Raw genomic sequence first — 20,521 nt, forward strand, 5'->3', positions numbered from 1 at the left:
TTTTTAAAACTTAATCGGCGAAAATTGCAAAATTCGATAAAATTGTCGATTACTTCAAAAATTTATTTCTCAAGAACTAAAAGTGATTTTTCAAAACGGCCAAAATTCCTGTGAATGGTGGAGTATTAAGTAATAGGTTTTTAATATCTGGCCAAAGCCGGATATTTGATAACTATCCGGTATCCGGCCGGGTTTTAAAAAATGGCCGGATACTGGATAGTTGCCGGATATCCGTTTTACCACTACTATAAAGGTAGTAAGAGGAAGTATGAATTTGGTTTCCTAGAAGGTTATTTTATTGCCATAAAAGTTGGAACTTAAATTGCAAATAATCATTGAATGCGTAATATAGGTATCATAGCCATATCGTTGTTTTCCAAGAATTAGTTTATAAAGTCGCTTTTTCGAACAGTTTCACATAGAAGTTAGCAATGATTGGTGATAACGACGACCAAGTGCTGCTTCCTCATGTTTCTCGTAAAACTCTTCTTTCCAATATTAATAAGTCGAAGCAAGCAAAGCCCTACCAGTTCTGTGATGTATCTCAAGAAACCCTTGGATATGAATTTTCAGCGTAAACTCTCCAGGGCATCTCTATATGTCCTATGTATCCAGGGAAAATCACAAATTTTGCGAAATTTAATATATTGGCTAGTATCATCGTTTTCTTGATTTGTGTTTTTCATTCTGATCATTTGTACTCTAATTCTGCCTTCTTTATAGTTAGCTAGAATGTGATACTCGAAATCTTGAGGTGTACTCGACATAGCTTTTTACTTACTAGTTTATTTGAAGAAAGCCTTTTGTATAATTTCACGCAGAAGAATTTTTTGTCTCCTGATCAAGATTCTACGGACTGCAATTGAGTTGATGTGGTACTTCACTATAAATAATACTGACGTGACATTCTTTTCGCTGCACCATCATAATGACGATATCAATAAATGATGAGGATAATGTTGGGTCCCGGATTAGGAACTAATAAAGCATGTACCTTTATAATCATAATAAATATTCAGATATAAAATTTTCAATTAAATTACTTCATTCACAATATTGCATCATACATTAATGAACGATCTACAAATGTTCATTGATCAGTTGATTTGGACGATGAGGGAAAGTTCATTGTAGGATACTACAGTTAATAAAATAATCACATGAAATTAGTGTAATAATGTAGAAGGTAAAACATTTTTAATGTGTAATTTTGCCTAATTTATGACAAAGACGAATATGCTTAGTAATATTATGAAATTACTCAAAAAATACCGACTCACGATTGCGTTGCTTTTAATGTTATGCATTATAGGATATTTGTTGCCAGGAGGCTATCATTGCTCAGAAACAACATAGTCAGCGCGTAACTGCGAAGCTGGACATCGTAAAAGATAACGATTAAAAATATAAAATGTAAATACATAGTGATTTGCAGTTACGTAGACCACTCGCTTATCATCATTGTTTTAATTATACACATTCTCTTATACGCACTATATAAGAAGCAAATTTTGAAAAGATATTCAGTTTCAATTTACATTCCATCGTCTAACAACGAAAATACATCATTTCAAAAATGGGTTGTGAAGGTATATTATTATTAATTTTAAAAAGAGTAATTTAAATATTTAAATTTTTTTAGACGACATTATTTTACCTGATCAAGGAGATAATATCATTAGAACTAAAAAATCGGATGCTAATTATGATCCAAAAGGAGTTGCTCACTCCATTTTTGTTTCTTTAAGCAACAAAAAACACGAAATAGGACAAATAGATGCAAATACTGGCGAAGAAGAAACTTTTGGGGTAACTTTACAAAAAGCGATAAGAATAGCTTGTCATTTAAAAAGTTTAGGGGTGACCCCAAATGATATCATCACTCCATGCACTACGAATCATTTAAATGCAGCAGCGATTTTCCACGCGATTTTATTTACCGGTGCTAAACCTGCTGGAATGGACCCATTTGCTCCAGATGAAGACAGAATAAGACAACTAGAACTGGTTGAACCAAAACTTATTTTTGCCATACCAGAAACCGTAAAAGCTTTGGAAAATATGATTGATTCTTTAGGACTAAATACTAAAATCATTGTTTTTGGTAAAACTGATATACATATTCCTTTTGAAGATTTATTAGTTCCTTTGCCTGAAGAAGAAAAAAATTTTACGCCGTACATAGTTGATGATGTTCATGAACCTGCTTTAATCGTTTTCAGCAGTGGAACTACGGGAAGTCCAAAAGGAATTTGTATAAGTCATTATTCTGTTATGGGGAATTTTGGGAATGTGTAAGTATATAATTTTATTAAAATTATAAATGTTATAAACCGCCTTTTTAGACTATTACCAAATAATGACCCCCAAATTTTTTTATCATACGCTTCTTTCGTTTGGGCTTCTGCAATTGTAATAACTGTTACAACTGCACTGGTGGGTGGAATAAAAGTCCAAGCTTCTGGTTTCACCCCGGAAAAAGCTTGGCGTCATTTGGAAAAATATAAAGTATCCGTTTTCTTTGCTGCTCCTCAAGATTTAATCGCGCTAATTAAAAATGGAAAACCGAAGGGTTTGAAATTACCCCATTTAAAAATGTTGTGCCCAGCTGGAGGACCAATTTCAATACCAAGTTATCACACCTTGCAAGAAATGTTCCCGGATGTAACAATTTTTACTGGTTTCGGTCAAACAGAACTTTTTAATTGTGCACTAGTACCCGATTTTAGTCCATCAGCTAGAACTGCCCTTTTAAGTAGGCCGACTACTTGTGGTAAACCAACAAGAGGATCAACATATAAAGTAAAAAACAACAATCTTTTTGTTACGAATTATTTTATTTTTAATTTTTAGATTGTTGACCCAGATACTGGAAAAATTTTAGGTCCAAATCAACCTGGAGAACTCTGCGTACTCTCCGATATGAATATGATTGGATATTACAAGCAAGATTCCTCAGAAAGATTCGACGAAGATGGATTCTTAAAAACAGGGGATATTTTATATTACGACGAAGAAAAATGGTTCTTTTTCGTTGAACGGAGCAAAGAAATGTTGCGATATAAAATGACAGCGATTGCTCCAACGGAAATCGAACACATTTTAATTCAACATCCTTCGGTTAAATTAGCGGTGGTTATTGGAAAACCCACCGATGAAGGTGATATAACGATCGGGGTTGTTGTTAGAAAAGACAAAAATGTTACTGACAAAGAACTTGAAGACTTAGTAGCGAGTAATGTTGACGAACGCAAAAGAATTAGGGGTGGGATTTATTTTGTTGATGAAAGTGAAATTCCTTTTACACCGTCTGGAAAAATTAAACGAAGGAGCTTAAAACGATATATTTTAGAAAAAATCCAAAATTAATTTTAAGATAATTTTATGTTATTTAAGTTTTATAATTAATAAATTAATAAAAATATAGTAAAATCTCGATATAATGGGGAATAAGTGGATATTCGTGATAGCCAAAAGTCCCTTATATGAAAAATTTTTAACTTGCACTTCAAAATCTAGTTCTAGATCTAGTATTAGTTCTAATGCTAGTGTTAGATCTAGTTACAATAAAAGATTATTTAATTTTATTCTTAACAATTACTCCCTTTCACCTTTTGCTCTCAGATACATAGACATTGAGAAAAATAAGAAAATATAATAATTTGATGATTTTGTGCTTTTTCAAGATATTAAAGGTAACAATTTGAATCGGAGCATGTTATAAAAACAGTTTTAGTACAAAAGTTGTAGCAAATTTTATTCTTAACAACAATTCTCCCTTGCACTTTTGCTCTCAGATGCATAGATATCGAAAAAAATATGAAAATTTTATGAATTTGTTGTTTTTTGCAAGTTATTGATGGTAACCCTAGGTAATCTGAGCATATTACAAAAAAACTTTTATAACAAAAGTTGTAGAAAATGTTATTTTTAACAATATTCCTCTCTTACACTTTTGCTCTCAGATACATAGACATCGAGAAAAATATGAAAATTTGATGAATTTGTTGCTTTTTCAAATTATTAAAGGTAACAGTCTGGAATCGGAGCATGTTATAAAAACACTTTTAGAATAAAAGTTGTAGCAAATTTTATTGTTAGCAACATTCCTCTCTTCCACTTTTGCTCTCAGATGCATAGATATCGAAAAAAATATGAAAATTGTATGAATTTGTTGTTTTTTGCAAGTGATTGATGGTAGCCCTGGGTAATCTGAGCATATTACAAAAAATCTTTTATAACAAAAGTTGTAGAAAATGTTATTTTTAACAATATTCATCTCTCACACTTTTGCTCTCAGATATATAGACATCGAGAAAAATAAGAAAATATGAAAATTTTATGAATTTGTTGTTTTTTGCAAGTGATTGATGGAAACCCTGGGTAATCTGAGCATATTACAAAAAAACTTTTATAACAAAAGTTGTAGAAAATGTTATTCTTAACAATATTCCTCTCTTACACTTTTGCTCTCAGATACATAGACATCGAGAAAAATAAGAAAATATGAAAATTTTATGAATTTGTTGCTTTTTCAAATTATTAAAGGTAACAGTCTGGAATCGGAGCATGTTATAAAAACACTTTTAGAATAAAAGTTGTAGCAAATTTTATTGTTAGCAACATTCCTCTCTTGCACTTTTGCTCTCAGATGCATACATATCGAAAAAAATATGAAAATTGTATGAATTTGTTGTTTTTTGTAAGTGATTGATGGTTGCCCTGGGTAATCTGAGCATATTACAAAAAAACTTTTATAACAAAAGTTGTAGAAGATGTTATTCTTAATAATACTCCTCTCTTACACTTTTGCTCTCAGATACATAGATATCGAGAAAACTAAGAAAATATGAAAATTTGATGAATTTGTTGCTTTTTCAAATTATTAAAGGTAACAATCTGGAATCGGAACATGTTATAAAAACACTTTCAGAATAAAAGTTGTAGCAAATTTTATTGTTAGCAACATTCCTCTCTTGCACTTTTGCTCTCAGATGCATGGATATCGAAAAAAATATGAAAATTGTATGAATTTGTTGTTTTTTGCAAGTGATTGATGGTAGCACTGGGTAATCTGAGCATATTACAAAAAAACTTTTATAACAAAAGTTGTAGCAAATGTTATTCTTAACAATATTTCTCTCTTACACTTTTGCTCTCAGATACATAGAAATCGAGAAAAATAAGAAAATATGAAAATTTGATGAATTTGTTGCTTTTTCAAATTATTAAAGGTAACAGTCTGGAATCGGAGCATGTTATAAAAACACTTTTAGAACAAAAGTTGTAGCAAATTTTATTGTTAGCAACATTCCTCACTTGCACTTTTGCTCACAGATGCATAGATATCGAAAAAAATATGAAAATATGAAAATTTTATGAATTTGTTGTTTTTTGCAAGTTATTGATGGAACCCTGGGTAATCTGAGCATATTACAAAAACACTTTTAGAACAAAAGTTGCAGAAAACTTTGTTCTTAACAATATTCCTCTCTTACACTTTTGCTCTCAGATACATTGACATCGAGAAAAATAAGAAAATATGAAAATTTGTTGCTTTTTCAAATTATTAAATGTAACAGTCTGGAATTGGAGCATGTTATAAAAACACTTTTCAAACAAAAGTTGTCTTTCAGATTCATAAATAGGATATTCCCATAAGGTATGATTTCTGTCGCAATTCTATTGATTTTAAGTACAATGTGTTGCATAATACTTCTATTGTATCGTTATAAAGTTTTGAAAATCGGTAGATTAAGTTGTATACCGGTAGACTATCTTCTATATCGGTATATCTACCAATAAATCGTTGGGGTTGGCAACGATGGTCTGAAGACGCACGGCTAAACCAGAAACTTTCTAGTTTTAGGTCTACTGTTAGCTCTACTTTCAGTTCAATAAAAATCTACAATAATCTAACGATGAATAATCACTAATACTAGAACTAACACTTGCATTAGAACTAACACCAGACCCAGAACTAGATACATTCGGGTTCAGCCGTTTTAAGAGACATACGGCTAAACCCGAATGTTTATTTTACTATTTCATTCATTACGTTAACAACCAATAAGAATTCGCGCTTTTCAGTCAATTGCGAGTATTTCAGCGGTTATTTGGCTGTAACCATGGAGAACGATAATACGCTCGTATGCCATTTAAATAATTTTAAGATATCCATGAAAGTTCCTATAACAATCAGTGTAATTTATTAGTATAAACAACTAACAAAATTAAAATTTTAAAAACACGGCAATCGAAAATACTCGAATCTCGACGTATTGCCTTAAAAACACCATTCGACCTTCGGTCTCGTGATATTTCAGCCAATACGTCTTGTATTATCGAGTATTTTCGATCGCCTTGTTGTATAATACAGGATGGTTCAGTTTTTAATCGGGAAACTTTATTAGGACGTAGTACTTGCCAAAATAATACAAGTTTTTTATATAAACATAGGGTCGCAACTCTTTTGTTGTCGAGCTATGAGCTGTCAAAGTTGAGACAAAAATTTACATTTTATCTTTTATTTCGGGTATAAGTAAACCGTAGAATTTGTAATTTGATACTACTGATTAATACCTTATTTTCAACCATACCTTAACCCTTATTTTTTTATGTTAATATTCCATAGCGTTAAAAAGTTCTTATAAAAAAGTCAAGGGGGTGGTGATTACGATTAAAATTACGATTAAAATCTAAACCAGCCTATATATAATAATAATTTTTAAAATAACAATCGAAAATTAGAGGATAACCCTGAGGAAGAATGATAAACCTGATAATCTTATTATCAATTTGTTTAAATAGCTCTAATCGGAGATACCCTATAATTAGGAAATTACCAATAATTGGGTATCTACGATTGAAAATGTCGCGTTATTCTTCAAGTAGTAAGTAATTTTTAGTATTTTTGTATAAAAATAACTAAATAATTCTTTTTTATAGTTGAGTTACCAGATGAAGGTGATAACATCATCAGAACTAAAAACCTCGATGTTGAAATTAATCCAAATGGACTTGCTCACGAAATATATCTCGGTTTAAAAAAGAATAAAGACGTCATTGGACAGGTAAAGAATTTGCACTTTTTTAAACGCAATTTTATTCTTTTTATACACCCAGATTGAAGCAGATTCCGGTAAAAGTGAAACTTACTGGAAAGTTCTTGAGAGATCAATCAGATTGGCAATTAATCTTAAAAAAAGAGGTGTAACACCAAATGATATTATAGCACCATGTACAACAAATCATTTAAACAATTCCGTTTTATTATTTGGCATTTTATTTACGGGTGCTAAACCGGCTTGGTTGGATGCTTTTGCTCCTTACGACCAAATTTTGAAGCAAGTTCAATTGGTAGAGCCGAAATTCATTTTTGCGGAACCTCAAAATGTTGATGTTCTCGAAGAAATTGTTACAAAATTAAATTTAAAAACAACCATCGTGTTATTAGGAAATTCAGAAAAATTTATATCCTTCGAAAAAAAATTTTTGGTACCACATCCAAACGAAGAATTAAATTTTACACCTTATCTAACCAACGATTTATTTGAAACTGCTTTTATAATCTTTAGTAGTGGAACAACTGGTGCACCTAAAGGTATCTGCCTAAATCATTTTGGATTTTTAACTTATTTAAACATTACTCAAAGTAATAAAACAACAGAAAACATCACAACTTTATCTTATGTTTTACTTGTTGCATTTTCTGGAGTTTTTTTAACATGTTTATCCGCAATCTTAGGACGTACTATGTTGTTGAGTTCTCATTTCGACAGTAAAAACACGTGGATTTATTTGCAAAAATACAACGTCACTTATTGTTTCCTTGCACCATATAATTTTATTTCATTTATTAAAAGCCAAAAACCAAATGATGTTGAATTAAAACACTTAAAAGTGCTTGCATATGCTGGTGGTGCTGTTCCACCAGAATACATCTTAAAAGCACGCCAATTATTCCCAAATGTTTTTATTGTTAGCGCTTACACTCAAAGTGAATTGTGCGGATTTGGTCTAGTTCCGGAAACCTCCATGGAAGGAATAAAAACATACTTAAGCAAACCTGCAATGGCTGGAAAACCAGTTAAAGGGTTAACTTATAAAGTAAATTAAATCAAAAAATTAATAAACTATTAAAGTTCAAATCATTTTTAGATTGTTAATCCGGAAACTGAAGAAATCCTTGGTCCCAATCAAAAAGGAGAACTAAGAATTAAATGTAATGTGATGATGAACGGCTATCATAAAGAACTCAACAAAAACTATCTCGACGCTGATGGTTTCTTAAAAACCGGGGATGTTATGTATTACGATGATGATCATTGTTTCTTTTTTATTGAAAGAGTTTCAGAATTATTATGGTACCAAATTTATCCAATATCGCCAAGCGAAATAGAAAGCGTTTTATTGCAACATCCATCCGTAAAAATCGCCGTTGTTATTGGAATTCCTTCTGAAGACGGTGACCTACCTGCGGCTATTGTTGTTAAAAACAACGATAACGTAACAGAAGAGGACTTAAAAGTTTTAGTAGCACAAAAACTTGAGGATCGTAAAAAACTTAGAGGCGGTGTTTTCTTTGTTGAAGATAATCAAATTTCTTTTACCGCATCGGGTAAAATAAAACGAAAAGTTTTAAAAGATATGATTTTAGCAAAATTTTGTAATTAATTTTGAATATATTTTAGGATTAATTAAAACTTTAGATAAACCTAAGAATGTAGATATTTACAGAACAAATAAATGCTTATAGCTCCAAGATAATACTACTTAATTCTATTTTAACTATTTCAGTGTCACTCTTTGATTCACTAAAGAGATTATTTTGAGCAACCTTATATTTGCAACAAATAATCAGTGCGTTCTTAGTACTCTCGTGCCATCATCATCATTGGCACCACAACCCTTGGTGGGTCTTGGCATGTTCTAGGATCAGCTTTCACTCTCCTCTATCTTGTGCCTTGGCCATCATCAGTTTCTAACTCCCAGCATTTTTAGACTTTCTTCCACCTGGTACTTATATCTGCTTCTAGGCCTGCCTCTCTTGCGGATTCCAAAAATTGTTTGGCAGAAAATTTGCTTTGAGGGTTCCTACTTGTCGATCTTTTCTAAATGGCCGAGCCACCTTAACCCAGTGATTTTGATGGATTGTACAACATTCGGTTCTTCATAGAGCCGGCACAACGCAAAATTGTAACGCCTTCTCCATATTCCTGTTGAGGAAAACCTCAACACCCCTGTATATGTGGCGGAGTATCTTTCTTTCAAAGCAGCCCAACACGTTTTCCCATTCCAAAGTAAGCTTTATTAGTCATATATAGTCCTCTCCTCATTTCTGCAGTCATGATGTTATTTTCATTTAGCTGGGTTCCAAGGTATATAAATTCCGTTACAACTTTGAACGTGTATGGTTTACTAATCAGATCTTCAGGTAGGGTTCTGCTTTAGTGGAAGTGGCACTGAAATCTACTGAAAACCTTACTGATGCATTTGCTTCATTATTTCTTCATTATTTTACGATCTATTAATTTAAAGAATATCAATCGTCAAAGAAGATATAAAGCCACTCTCACAAAATTTAGTCGAAAATACTGTATGGCTTAATAAAATACTTTCTGAAGCTTTTGATTTGCACGAATGCAAAAAAAATCAACTACTTGCGGAATTAAAATTATTCCTGGATTGCTGCGAAGCCATACTGTGATAATCATAAAATCTAATGGTATCATGCAAGCAACATTAGCAATCTTAAAACAGTGAGTAGTAATGAGCAGTGTGGGAATCTCAAAATAATGGCCGTGTCGAATTCTGAAACAATAATTTGCTATTTAGAGCTCTGTCAAGTATGCCACGAACAAAGGAACCAATCTAAAAAAGGATTAACAGTTAAACCCCTGTTATTTAAAAAAGTGAATTCCCGAGGTCAGGTCGATCTCATAGATATGCAGACTCATCTAAGTTTATAATTTTACGTCCATTGAAGACGAAGACAGCAGAGGAAGTGGCTCACACATTATTGGATGTTTTTTGTATTTTGGGAACTCCCAGCGTGTTGCAGTCGGACAACGGACGAGAGTTTGCTAATCGGGTAGTTGAAGAGTTAAGGAAAGTGTGGCCCGAGCTAGCAATAGCAGTTTCTACTTCATTAAAGGAAGAAACGCTCATATCGGAATAGAGTCATTGCCTGATTCTATCAAAAAAGTTCATAGATCTGAAGAAGATCTTGAAAAGGCACTTACAACTACTGTGGAGCAGTAGAATTTCACTCATTAGGACCACAATGCAGAAAGTCTTAGAGGATCAACTCCGTTTCCTGATGCAGAAAATACTAAAGGAACAACTCCTGCCCTTGATGTTGATATGGCAAAATTGGAACCTGTTTGTTGCATATGCGAAAAAGAAACTTCAGGAGTCCACAACTCTATAGAATTGCAACCAAGAAAGGAATTATTGTCTCGCTATATTCGAGAAAACAAATTCAAACGTATAAAGACACACTTTTGAAAATTCAAGACGTCCCAGAGATTGAAATGTCAAACAAATTTATGCAAATGTAAGAGGGCTAAAGTGTTTTGCAACTCGAAATTTCACCATTCAAACTCGTGTTCAAACAAATAATGGTTTACACAAAAATAGAGTTGTATTGGAAAAATTCCAATTCCGTTATTTTTATTAGTAGTTAAGAAGCCAAAGAGTGCGCACACATAGACAGCTTGTTGATAACGCTGATAGCAGTAAACAGTGTTTTGAATGTGCGCACCCTTAATTTGCCAAACCCACTTATGCAAAGTCCGAAGTTAATTTACACTTTTCGGACTTTGCCTGAGCCTCATTTGGCACACCTAACGTTGCCTACTTGCATACTAGGCAAACCACGAAATTAAAAGTTATTTCGGACTTGGTCATAAACGCTCGGGCAATGTGCGAACTTCCTAGTCAATCTTAGGTGTGCCGGTGTAACGGAGATTGCCGGTAACAGATACACAATTTTGGCAGTCTTTTTAAAAACCTTTAGAGCAGGTCCTTCCCAACCTCTTGCTTGTTATTAATAAATAGATGTGGTTCATTTGTGACTGCTAATATATAATCCTATTTTGTGCAGCTTTTCATTGTTAGTACATAAACCTTAATTTCCATGGTTAATATATAGCTGCATAAGTCAGTCTGTTTCTGATGTTCAAAAAGTTGCACGCAACATATCTCATTTTTCCTTTTATTATAGCATCTCTCTATCAGGTCTGCTGGCCAATCTACTGTATTAATATTCTTTTTATACTATTTTGCATCACTAAATTAATGTGTTATCAGAAACTTCAAAGCCTCTTTCCTCTTCTGACTTCCGTTCCTGTAGGTTGTTATTTTGCGACGACGACTTCCAACTCTCATGCTAGGCGTTTTTGTGGTATTCCTGGGAGTCGCCTGGTGTCTAGTTTTTGCGTTTGGATTTTCTTTGCTAATCTTTCCTCACCCATCCTTTCAACATGACCCTTCAATATCTTCTCCTCGATCTTGTCTATCGGGTTACATACTGTACGTTGCACATCTCACGCCACAGTGATGACTCTCATGACTTGTTTGGTTGTTGATGCTGTTTTTATAGATTCTTACTTTGATTTTTACCTCCATATGATGCCCCGTAGGCAACCAGATATTACTGCACCTTTGGTTGCCAGTGATTTCACATTATTTGTGGTGTGATAACTCGACTCCACGATATTTAAACTGCATAACCTGTTGGATCGACTTTCCATCGACCTCCAAGTTGCATCATAATGGGGCGTTGAAAATGACCACTGACTGTGTTTTCTGGATAAAAATTTGCATAGAAACAGCAGACGTTGCAGTCATTTTCATTCTAGCTCATAATATGTATTATACAATTTCCCATTTTGTAACTTATATTAGTGTTTTTGACGCTATTTATAATTTGGTCCATAACGATATTAAAAAGCGCAGGGCCGGTTGATAAGGGGATTTCTTCCGGTAGTCCATCGCGGGTTTTATTCTTGTTTTCATTTCCTTTATTAAGTGTGTTACTCGTCTGTCGATGTTATTTTGTTGTAGTATTCTTAATATATCACAAAGCTGTATTCTATCGAATGCTTGAGTGAAGTCGACGAAGCAAAGGTAGTGGGGCTTATTGAATTCTATGGATTTCTGTTAATTGACGTAGCATGAATATTGTAGTGATGGCGTCGCGATGATACGCTCTGAAACGATTGTAATTGGTTTGCAAATTAAGACCAAACGGAGTCTTGTCAAGTACTCTGCTTTTACCCTCTACCCCTAAAACAAAAAGTGATAAGAAAAAAGATATCAATGAAGAAGAAAGAGAAGACATGTTTGTACTATACGCCATTTGGAATAAAACGTAGACTGAGCTACTTATTCTTCTCATGACAATAAAGATAAAGATAATTATAAGAACTACTTGCATACCATATCTTGCTATTTAAGGCACCCTGTGGGACTCCTGTAATTATGTTAGAAATATTTTCAAAAAGGCTAAATTATTGTAGACTCATTTATAAAGATGATTACCGCATATCTTACTCATATCTTTTGAGTAGAATTCCTTGTTGTGAAATACTTTTTAAATACAGTGTGTTATAATATTAATGTTACACTGTTGCAGCACTTAACACAAATTTAAAATTTTTAAAATATCTTTTACTTTTACTATTTGGTTTAATATCTGCTAAGATTAGCTTGAATCTATTCAGTATTATATAGTGTGTTAATTAATTATCGTAACCGACATCATCATTGCAAGTATGCAACCAATATCACAGTATTTATTTTATAATAGGCGGTTTGCGTATTGCAATACCAATACTGTGATATTGGTTGCATACTTGCAATGATGACGTCGGGTACGATAATTAATTAACACACTATATAATACTGAATAGATTCAAGCTAATCTTAGCAGATATTAAACCAAATAGTAAAAGTAAAAGATATTTTAAAAATTTTAAATTTGTGTTAAGTGCTGCAACAGTGTAACATTAATATTATCACCAAGGTTTCTTCAGGCCTGAAACAATATATTTTTAGTGTAGTAACACATTTATTAAATTCACAAATGTACAAGTTATAACCTAAATACAAATAATTATAATAACATGCAACTGTATCTTCTCGTTTTCAAAACTAAAAAAAAAAGTACATAGTGACAAGTATAAAGGCAATACTGAAACATGTTAGCACTTAGTGAGCTCTCCAATTCATTATTTAAAAATAATTTTCGAAAAAAAAATAATAATAAAGTGTCCGATTAAAGTCACACATCGATATAATACACTTACGATGATTAATTTTAATAACAAAAATTGTTACGCCGAAAGTAGAATAATTAAAAATGTTTTCAGTCTACCTTTACCACACTGTATATTTTCCGGATAAACCAGAAACACGCGAAGAAACCAATCGTGCCTGTTAATAAATTAAACAGAAACACCATCAGTAAAGTGTATCCGAAATAAAGAAATCCTGACGCGGCTCCTTCTATTTGGAGTTTCGTAAAGAAATAATGGCAGCAATAAAAGAAGAGGTAAACCGCCGTAAATCCAGATGTTAAATAGGACCTCCACCACCAATGATAATCTTCCGCGCAAAGATGGAAATAACAAAGAAGTATTGTTGTTTCAGCACAGGTTATTGCTAAAATTATAAACACCAAGAAAAGAAATCCAAACATGTAGTACATTTGTGATGACCAAATCGAGTTCAAAATGAAAAATAATTGTATAAAAATACAACCAAACGGTAAAACTCCTCCCATTATTATTCCAGGAACAGCTTGAGTGTAAACAGATTGTTCTGGAATCAATCTTGGTATTTGATTGGTTCTTACAGGATGTTCAATTGCCTAAAATTAAATGAAATTATTTTTTAACAACGCCATTTTAATTTTTTTAATTTACCCTTTTTCTAAAACCAAAATAAGCTCCAACAAAAGTTAAGGGTACAGATACACCAAACCAAAGTCCTAACAGAGCTAGGAGTGTGGTGAACGGTACCGCAGCAGAACTATCTTCGCCCCAAAGTACTAAATTCATTATAAAAAATAATCCAAACACAACTCTAAAATTTTCAATAAAAAAAGTTTGTTTAAGAAATATTAACATTTTTTTACTTACCCTGGACAAAGCATTGATGTTAAAAGCACATTTGACTTCCATTTTTCCCCACCAAAACTCTTATAAATCCTAGCAGAAACATATCCTGCTGGTGTTCCAAGTAAAACAAACAACACCATAGCACAAGTCATAAGTGCCCCTCGATTAGCAGGACTCAAAAAACCCAAACAAGCGAACGCCAAAGTAACCATACTCATACAAAAAACTTGTACCCCACTACCCAATAAAACTGAAAGTAACATCCCTTTTCTTGGAGGTCTAAAAACATCTCCATGAACTAATTTCCATCCAAACTCTTCCTGTGCATCTTCACCGCTATCATTTTGATTATAACGAGCGATATCTTTATGTAACGTTCTTAAAAGAATCATTGCAACCATTCCAGATAAGAAAAGAACGATTACGAGTGAATTTAAAATACTGAACCATTGAATATTGGTGTGGGGCATAGATTCAAGGATGTAATCCCATCTTGAGGACCATTTTATTGTGTTGTTTTCTATGAATTTTATCGTATAGGTGTAAGCGATCATGAATTCTTCGTCTTTTTTAAGTTGTGTGGGTATTTCAAGGTGTTCAGTTATAGAACAATCATCAACACTAAAAAGATTATTAACTTAATTAAAAAAGTACAAGATAAGAATATGGGTGCAGCTTAAATAACATAGAAACTGATAAAACAAACAAGAAATAATTGAATAAAGGTAAACATCAGAAAATTTTAATTATTTAAAAGCTATTTAAAGGGTTTCCCAATTTCTTTTTCGTCGAGCTTCCTGGAATTATAATAGTATATTATTAGATGAGCAAATACAGGGTGATTTAGATAAGAACCGACACAGAGCAGGGACATGTAGAGGACAATAAATTAAGATGATTTAACGCAACTTATCTCTATACTAAGTTGTACCCCTGAGGAGTTATAGGCCTTCAAAGTTGGGTCTTAAATTTCTAAAACATTGAAATCGTAATACATTAAGCTAGAAAAACCAAATTTGAGTGAATAATAGCTCATTATATGTGAGTAGAATACTATACTTTGTCCACGACTACGATTGAAATTGATTCCATAAATTTATTTTTTTAAATAAATTTTTGAATAAAGTTTAAACGTCAATGTGACAAGTTCAATGTTAGCAACTGTAACCAACTTCACAACAATGTGTCAAAATTAAATGTCAATTTTATGAAACTTTTTTACGAAAATTAATTAATTTATGTTTAAATCATAGGAAAAAGGGATTTGTTTAGGTTTTTTTAATGTCAAACCTTTAGAAAGTTCTAAAAATTGAATTAATTTGACGTTTTTTGAAATTTTGACCCTTTAATTTTTTTATTACAATTTTTTTTATTTCTATTGATATAAGAAATAATCTCGGCCGCAATAACTATTGTTTGTAATACTTGGGTTGGGTTGGTCCAAGTAGGGCCACCCTTACTGATATAAGAAATACTCTGTCCCAAGTATCACAAACAATACTGATTACTATGAGAGATTATTTGTTATTATAAAAATAACACCTCTCTACGCCCTCCTAAGGAGGCGTGCCCCCTTGATTGGGAAATCCTGCTATAAAACAGTAAAGTTCTTCTTTACTAATATATAATCAGTTAAATAAAAAGGACTTATTCAAATTAATTTGTAAATTAATTTACATACTCAGGTTTTGAATGTTGTATACTTCTAGGTTGAATTTTTATCGAGATAATTCTTCCTCCCATCTCTTGAAAAGTAGAGCCCCATTCTTCATGTTTACCCGAATGATAAGTAATGGTTAAATCGACGTGATTAAAAATATAATGTCCATCTTTTAAAGGTGGATAACATGTTCCTTTACTACTCCTTGAGTAGCATCCCATTGGAAAGCCAGTTTTACAATACGGTCCTTCATTAGAATCATAACAATACGTAACAGGCATATTGTCAATAATCCAATGATGATGATAATTTAAATTAATGCCTTTTCGTAAAATACTTAATAAACGTTCATCTTGAGTTTTTCCCCCTTTATAGCTTTTGATACACAACAATTTACATGTTTCATTTTTCATAAACTCAATCTTGTAACTTGAAGGGCGTATTCTTTCTCCAAAGACAACTTGGCCTAAATTTTCTACAGGGGATTTATTATCATTGTCTGATGTACAGAAATCAAAATGACTATACTCATAGGGAATTACAGATTCATCCGTATTCAATCTATTAACGAATAAAGGTACTTCGGTCTGAAATGATTAATAAATTTGTTTAGGTTATGTTGGGCGAAAATGTAAAAAATGATAGGTTACCTTGCATTTTTCCGATTCGTCCTTTTTGCAATAGTTAACGGGGGCCAAGCCGGGTAAATAAAACGTTTGTGAGATAGTGATATAGGTTAGAAATAAAAACACGACTTTCGAATCCATTTTTTATACGATAACTGCCGTGTGGAGTTACTAATACATTTTGTGCGATAAATTCAAATAAAAATGTAAACGGAGTACACTACGTGTAACGTCACTGAATTTATCGAGAGATAAAGAAAAATTTTATACGTAGCAGTGACAGTACAATAAGGCTCACTACTACTGTTGGGAAAAAAATGCTTGCCAACAAATTACGTGTTTTTCGCATTAACAACAAGATTAGTAATAAATTGAAAACATAAAAAATGCTTTTTTTTTGAGTATCTACTGAAGAGTAACAAGATAACTTTAGATAACAATTTTAAGTTGATAATTTTTAACTTTTACACGTCTACTGATTTTACGAAAATAAAATCTAATTTTACAATATAATCAAAAATGTATGAAAATATGAAAAATTACAAATTAATTTATTTTTAGATAAAATAATATTAAATTTTAAACTTTTAGTCGAATTTTAACAATGAATTCCCTTCTTTAACAAACGACACCAGCGCTACAAATTTTGACATTTGCGGATAATTATGCAACCATTTCTTATTTACCGATTTGTCATCATTCATTTCAAGAATATTATTAAATAACAGTAGCATACAATTATTTAAGAAATCCTGTTTAACCCCTATGTGAGACCACTATCTTCTACTATTATTGTCTACCAGATATCACATTATTATTTAAATATGTTTATTGTTTAGGTTGGATTGTTATTCATCAGGCAGAATACTGTTTAGTAAATGAAGATTGTATAAAAATGACTCCTGATGATATTATTATCATCATGATATTTATATTGCTTTAGATTGTATTTAATGATAATGCAAACACATCAGACTATTTAGTGTAGGTAGTTGAGATTATGTACCAGGTGTTAAAGGATGGTGTAGTATAGTATACAATTCTGGAATACAATCAAGAGATTGAAAGGAATCCAAGAAAACAGATAAGGAACATCAAAGATCAAAACGGCGATCTAAAAACATCAAATAAAGAAATATTAAGGACATGGAAAGAACATTGCAGCACAAAATTTAAGGAAGAGGTAGGCATACAAACACTACATGGAAGTCAAGGAGGAGGGGAAGATGATGAGGTTTAAGATGAAGCCCTAAAGATGATGAGAAATAGAAAAGCAGCTGGAATAGATAATATAGCTCTGGAGTGTACAGAGACAATACTGAGTGAATGGAAAAATAATATCCCAATACATAAGATGGGGGAACCACAAAATGTGAAAATTATAGAGCAGTGTGTCTTTCGTTGGTAGCTCTAAAAATATACACAAAAATACTAGAAAAACGCCTAAAAAAAAAGCAGAAGATAAATGGGAGGAGGAACAAGCCGCGTTTTGATCTACCAGGCATAGACAAGACCACATATACATAATCAGAACATTAATAGATGAAACAATGGAAATTGGTAAGGACATATACCTAGCATGTGTGAACCTAACAGCAGCCTTTCATACAGTACCAAAAGAAGAAATATAGAAAAGCCTTACATATAGACAAAAAATTACAAAGAACAATTGAAAGTGTATATAGTGATTTAAAAGGGTACATCAGGCTAAATGAAGAAATGTCTGAAAACTTTAATATAGAGAAGGGTATGAAATAGGGGGACAGCCTGTGCCCACACTGATTTTTATGGGTTATGAGGATTGTAAATTAAGGGTTGTGATTTCAACCCTTCTCACAGATCGAGGTACTGGATGCTTTTAACAGCCTCAAGCCAAGCAAGTTTGCTGATATCTTTGAACTCTATGCAATCATGATTAAAAAAGTTAAAAACCATTTGATTCCTGTATTTGATACTCTGTTTAACCAGTGTTTAACTACTGGCTGTTTTCCAGATAACTTTAAGGTGGCACATGCTTTGCTGCTATCCAAGAAGGGTGATATTAATGATGCCTCCAACTATAGCCCAATTAGTATACTACCCTTATTATCAAAAGTCTTTGAAAGGTCACTAAAAAATCAATTATTTACATGTTTTGAAACTTATAATATTTTTAACAAACAACAATTTGGCTTTAGAAAAGAGTCTTCGTCCGTTCTAGCGGTTCAAAAAACCTCTCTCAAAAGCCTCTCAGTGCACTAAAGCTACTTTTTTCGACCTTACCAAGGTGTTTGATTGCATTTGTCATTCAGTTTTAATTCCCAATTATATGCGTACAATGTAGCACCAGAAGCGTGGAAATTGTTGTTTTCTTATCTTACAAAGAGAAGCTAATATGTGAAATTTAATTCTGCTATGTCTAATCTTCGAAGTATCACGAGTGGTGTTCCCTAGGGGTCAATTTTGGGCCCTATTCTATTTTTAATTTACATAAATTACCTACCTTCTTTTCAGCAAAGCACTGGTTTGCTAGTAATCCCCTGACTTTGAATAGTGGCAAGACAGAGTCAATGACTTTAACACTTGGACAGAGTGGCGAGTCTTTATATTCGGAGAATGCAATCAGATTTTTTGGTATCCATGTGGATCCTGGATTTACATGGAACTCCCATGGGGAAGTTTTAGCTTTTCGTTTGAATTCCACTGTTTTTTGTTGAAGCGTCTCTCGGAGTTTTCTTCCACTGAAGTACTGCGTACTGCGTATTTTGCACTTTCCCAAAGTCATGTTAGCTGCGGTATGCTTGCGTGGGGACATGCCCCGATGAGTAAAAGAATTTTCACTATACAAAGAAGAGGCATTCGTAATATTGCTAAACTAAATTATAGAGATGATTGTCATTCCTCTTTCATTATATATTTTGGAATGCCTAAAATTCATATTATTGCATCATTGTCAGCATAAAATGGAGGAATGACGTTCGGCATGTTTCATTACGACTTCATAAATTTAGAAACGCATACAACTACGATGGGATAAAATTTTACAATGTTGTGTATAACGGTTTAATGGGCTTATCTTTTAAGACTTCGGTCACTAAAATTAAAGATATTTGGAGAGGGCCTATTACAGTATTGAAGAATTCTTAAGTGATGCTTGGGCTTTCGACTGTTCCCTGTAATTTATAAGCTTGCAAGCAACCTTGCCACTTCTGCATATTCTTATTGTATATTGTATTTCACTTCACAACTACTATTTGACAACTGCTATTGTATTATTGTATTTTATTTTATTTTTTTATTTTTTTTACGAATGTTTTTAACCTGCGGGTTTTTAACGTAATAAATTATTATTTTAAGTAGTGTGAAACAAGAAGAACATTTCACAATCGCTTATTACAAATTAACACCTATGAAGACCTTTGACCTGGTGTAGGTAGATAGTATAATAGCAAGTATACTATAATAGCAAGTATACTATAGCAAGTACGAAACCAGAACTATAAGAAAATTGCCACCTGGAAAACCTGTTTGGAAGAAAGGGGAATGCAAATAAATATCGGGAAAACGAAGATTTTTTCATTAAAATTTTCTAATCATATGAATCTAGTCATTCAGAACACCTGTATACACCGACCCTGACATATACCGAAGCTTGAATTTATTTACTTCTTCTTTCTTTTTACTTTTGTCGGATTATTAGATTATTTGAAAACTTTATTCCTTTTTCTTTCTTATCTTGGTCTTTTATGAAGCTGCCTCAAAGACGTATTTAGTTCGAATGTGTAACTTGTTATACTACAAGTTACACATTCATAACAAAATATTAATTTATGTTGTTATCTATAAACAAGTTTATTACATTCATATTCCTCTATCTTTAAAATTCATTTGAATAATATGTATCATCTGGATGAAAATGCTGTTTCACACAGAATATATATAGTTGCTGATGTTACATTGTTTACCCCCACTCTATTCCTTAAGTGTAATCTACAGTGTAAGAATTATTAACAAAATATTATAATCAGCTTATTTTGACTAAAAATAATGTTAAAATTTGAATATTACTTCAATTTTAACATTAAAAAAAAATTTTTTTTGTAAAACGATATCAGCGCCGCATTTCCTGT

The 20,521-nt window shown here is 32.3% G+C and overlaps 3 protein-coding genes across 3 annotated transcripts; 2 read left to right on the forward strand and 1 right to left on the reverse strand.

The window, feature by feature from the left end:
- Positions 1–1,437: 1,437 nt before the first annotated feature.
- LOC111419527 (luciferin 4-monooxygenase-like) lies at positions 1,438–3,443 on the forward strand. The gene is made up of 4 exons (XM_023052346.2): positions 1,438–1,589; positions 1,643–2,294; positions 2,346–2,802; positions 2,854–3,443. The coding sequence occupies exons 1-4, from the start codon at positions 1,577–1,579 to the stop codon at positions 3,367–3,369; spliced, it is 1,638 nt and encodes a 545-aa protein (XP_022908114.2). The 5' UTR covers positions 1,438–1,576; the 3' UTR covers positions 3,370–3,443.
- Positions 3,444–6,829: 3,386 nt separating this feature from the next.
- Positions 6,830–8,896, forward strand: LOC111419528 (luciferin 4-monooxygenase-like). Its single transcript, XM_071197126.1, has 4 exons — positions 6,830–6,893; positions 6,949–7,073; positions 7,126–8,109; positions 8,161–8,896. The coding sequence occupies exons 1-4, from the start codon at positions 6,872–6,874 to the stop codon at positions 8,674–8,676; spliced, it is 1,647 nt and encodes a 548-aa protein (XP_071053227.1). The 5' UTR covers positions 6,830–6,871; the 3' UTR covers positions 8,677–8,896.
- Positions 8,897–13,288: 4,392 nt separating this feature from the next.
- Positions 13,289–16,716, reverse strand: LOC111419524 (transmembrane 9 superfamily protein member 2). The gene is made up of 5 exons (XM_023052343.2): positions 16,437–16,716; positions 15,808–16,373; positions 14,148–14,747; positions 13,932–14,091; positions 13,289–13,876 (listed from the first exon to the last, which is right to left on the reverse strand). Exons 1-5 carry the CDS (start codon positions 16,551–16,553, stop codon positions 13,373–13,375), a joined length of 1,947 nt encoding a protein of 648 aa, XP_022908111.1. The 5' UTR covers positions 16,554–16,716; the 3' UTR covers positions 13,289–13,372.
- Positions 16,717–20,521: the final 3,805 nt, after the last annotated feature.

This window comes from Onthophagus taurus, chromosome 6 (genome assembly GCF_036711975.1).
Source record: "Onthophagus taurus isolate NC chromosome 6, IU_Otau_3.0, whole genome shotgun sequence".
Taxonomy (NCBI): Eukaryota; Metazoa; Arthropoda; class Insecta; order Coleoptera; family Scarabaeidae; genus Onthophagus; species Onthophagus taurus.